Consider the following 1,423-nt stretch of genomic DNA (forward strand, 5'->3'; position numbering starts at 1 on the left):
AGACCTGTATGTACCTAATACCACAGCAGACATATCGGACTCAAACCGGCAGTCGAGAATCGATTGTTTATAAAGTGAATACGAATAGATCCGTATATTTTTTGCAAGTCACAAACAAATAGAAATAGCTTTCGTTAAGAGAATCGTTCGCTCAGTGTGATAACGCCCGAGGCCAACGGAGGACACAGAGGTGGCGTAAGCCCCGAGCCCCACAGGTGAACAGGACGAATAGCGCTCTGTCACCTGGGCTGAGCGCATCCCTAGCACCGGAGTTTGATCTGGCAGACGAAGGGGGCCGTGAGCACGCAGCGCTCGTCGGCCCAGCCCTGCGTCCAGCCGCCGTAGCGCGCCGAGTTGTCGTACATGACGCACCTCTCTCCGCCGTTGTCGTCCGGCTGGCCGCGCAGCCAGTCGCTGTCGCCGCTCTCCAGCACGTGGCCGTCGCTCCAGATCCAGCCGTCCTCCTCCAGACGCAGGCCGATCCAGGCCCGGTGGTGCTGGCTGGCGTCCACCAGGCCGTGCACATGCGGCCGAGAGACGTTGTCGGCGGAGGCCAGCCGGGCGCGCCGGTCGTGCACGCGGCACGCCTCGGCGGCCCCATCGGCAGTCAGCTCCTCGTCGAACAGCCGGAAACAGTTGCCGTCGTGCTCGTGCCAGCCGGCAGGGCAGGCGCCCAGCGCCGCGCGCACCGCGTCCACGCCCTGCTGCAGCACCTTCAGCTGCTGCTGCAGCGCCTTCTGTCCCTGCTCGAGCACCTCCTGGCCACGGAGCAGCCTCTCTGTCTGCAGGTCGGCCAGCGCGGCCGGCAGCAGCAGCGCCGCACAGATCACCGTCAGCGAGATAGGGGTGAACATGGCGGAGACGGGAGCGGCTCTGGTGGCCCGGCCAGCCGCCGGAACACTTTATACACCGTCCAGACGCGGTGGACAGACGCGGCCTTGGCGAGCTCCCGGTAACGCCAGCTACCAGAGACGCAGCAGGTATGCTAACTGACAAACCGACGGCTAACAGATGTCTCGCAGACGTAAAGACGCCACATTCCGGGGCAGCTCTGAACTCAGTAGTCAGTTCCCGGCGCTTATCACCCAGACGTGGTCAATAATTCGATCCGAGAACCATTCAGCCAACCATCGTCCTCTATTGGCAATCAGTTCGAGAGAGCCTATAGCAACAGAGCCACTGGGATCCGGGACGATGCCTCGCTAACCTCGGGGTGCTTTGTGTAACATTGAACCGTGGCTGCAGGCAGTGGGAGGGAATCGGTCAGCACTAAAACGTAACCAAATAGCAGAGTCGAGCCGGTGACAAGAATGGTGCACGATAGGGTTTGTGAGCAGCAATATATGAAAATAAGGGCATTAACCCGCGCCCCAGTGGCGGTCTCAGCCAACTTCGCCCTAGTGGGGGGGGGGGGGGGGGAAGG

General features: G+C 61.6%; 1 protein-coding gene across 1 annotated transcript; it reads right to left on the reverse strand.

The window, feature by feature from the left end:
• Nucleotides 1-260: 260 nt before the first annotated feature.
• On the reverse strand, nucleotides 261-854 carry LOC122388491 (lactose-binding lectin l-2-like). The gene has a single exon (XM_043379638.1). It carries the CDS (start codon nucleotides 852-854, stop codon nucleotides 261-263), a length of 594 nt encoding a protein of 197 aa, XP_043235573.1.
• Nucleotides 855-1,423: the final 569 nt, after the last annotated feature.

This window comes from Amphibalanus amphitrite, unplaced genomic scaffold (genome assembly GCF_019059575.1).
Source record: "Amphibalanus amphitrite isolate SeventyFive unplaced genomic scaffold, NRLGWU_Aamphi_draft 000325F_arrow, whole genome shotgun sequence".
Lineage (NCBI taxonomy): Eukaryota > Metazoa > Arthropoda > Thecostraca > Balanomorpha > Balanidae > Amphibalanus > Amphibalanus amphitrite.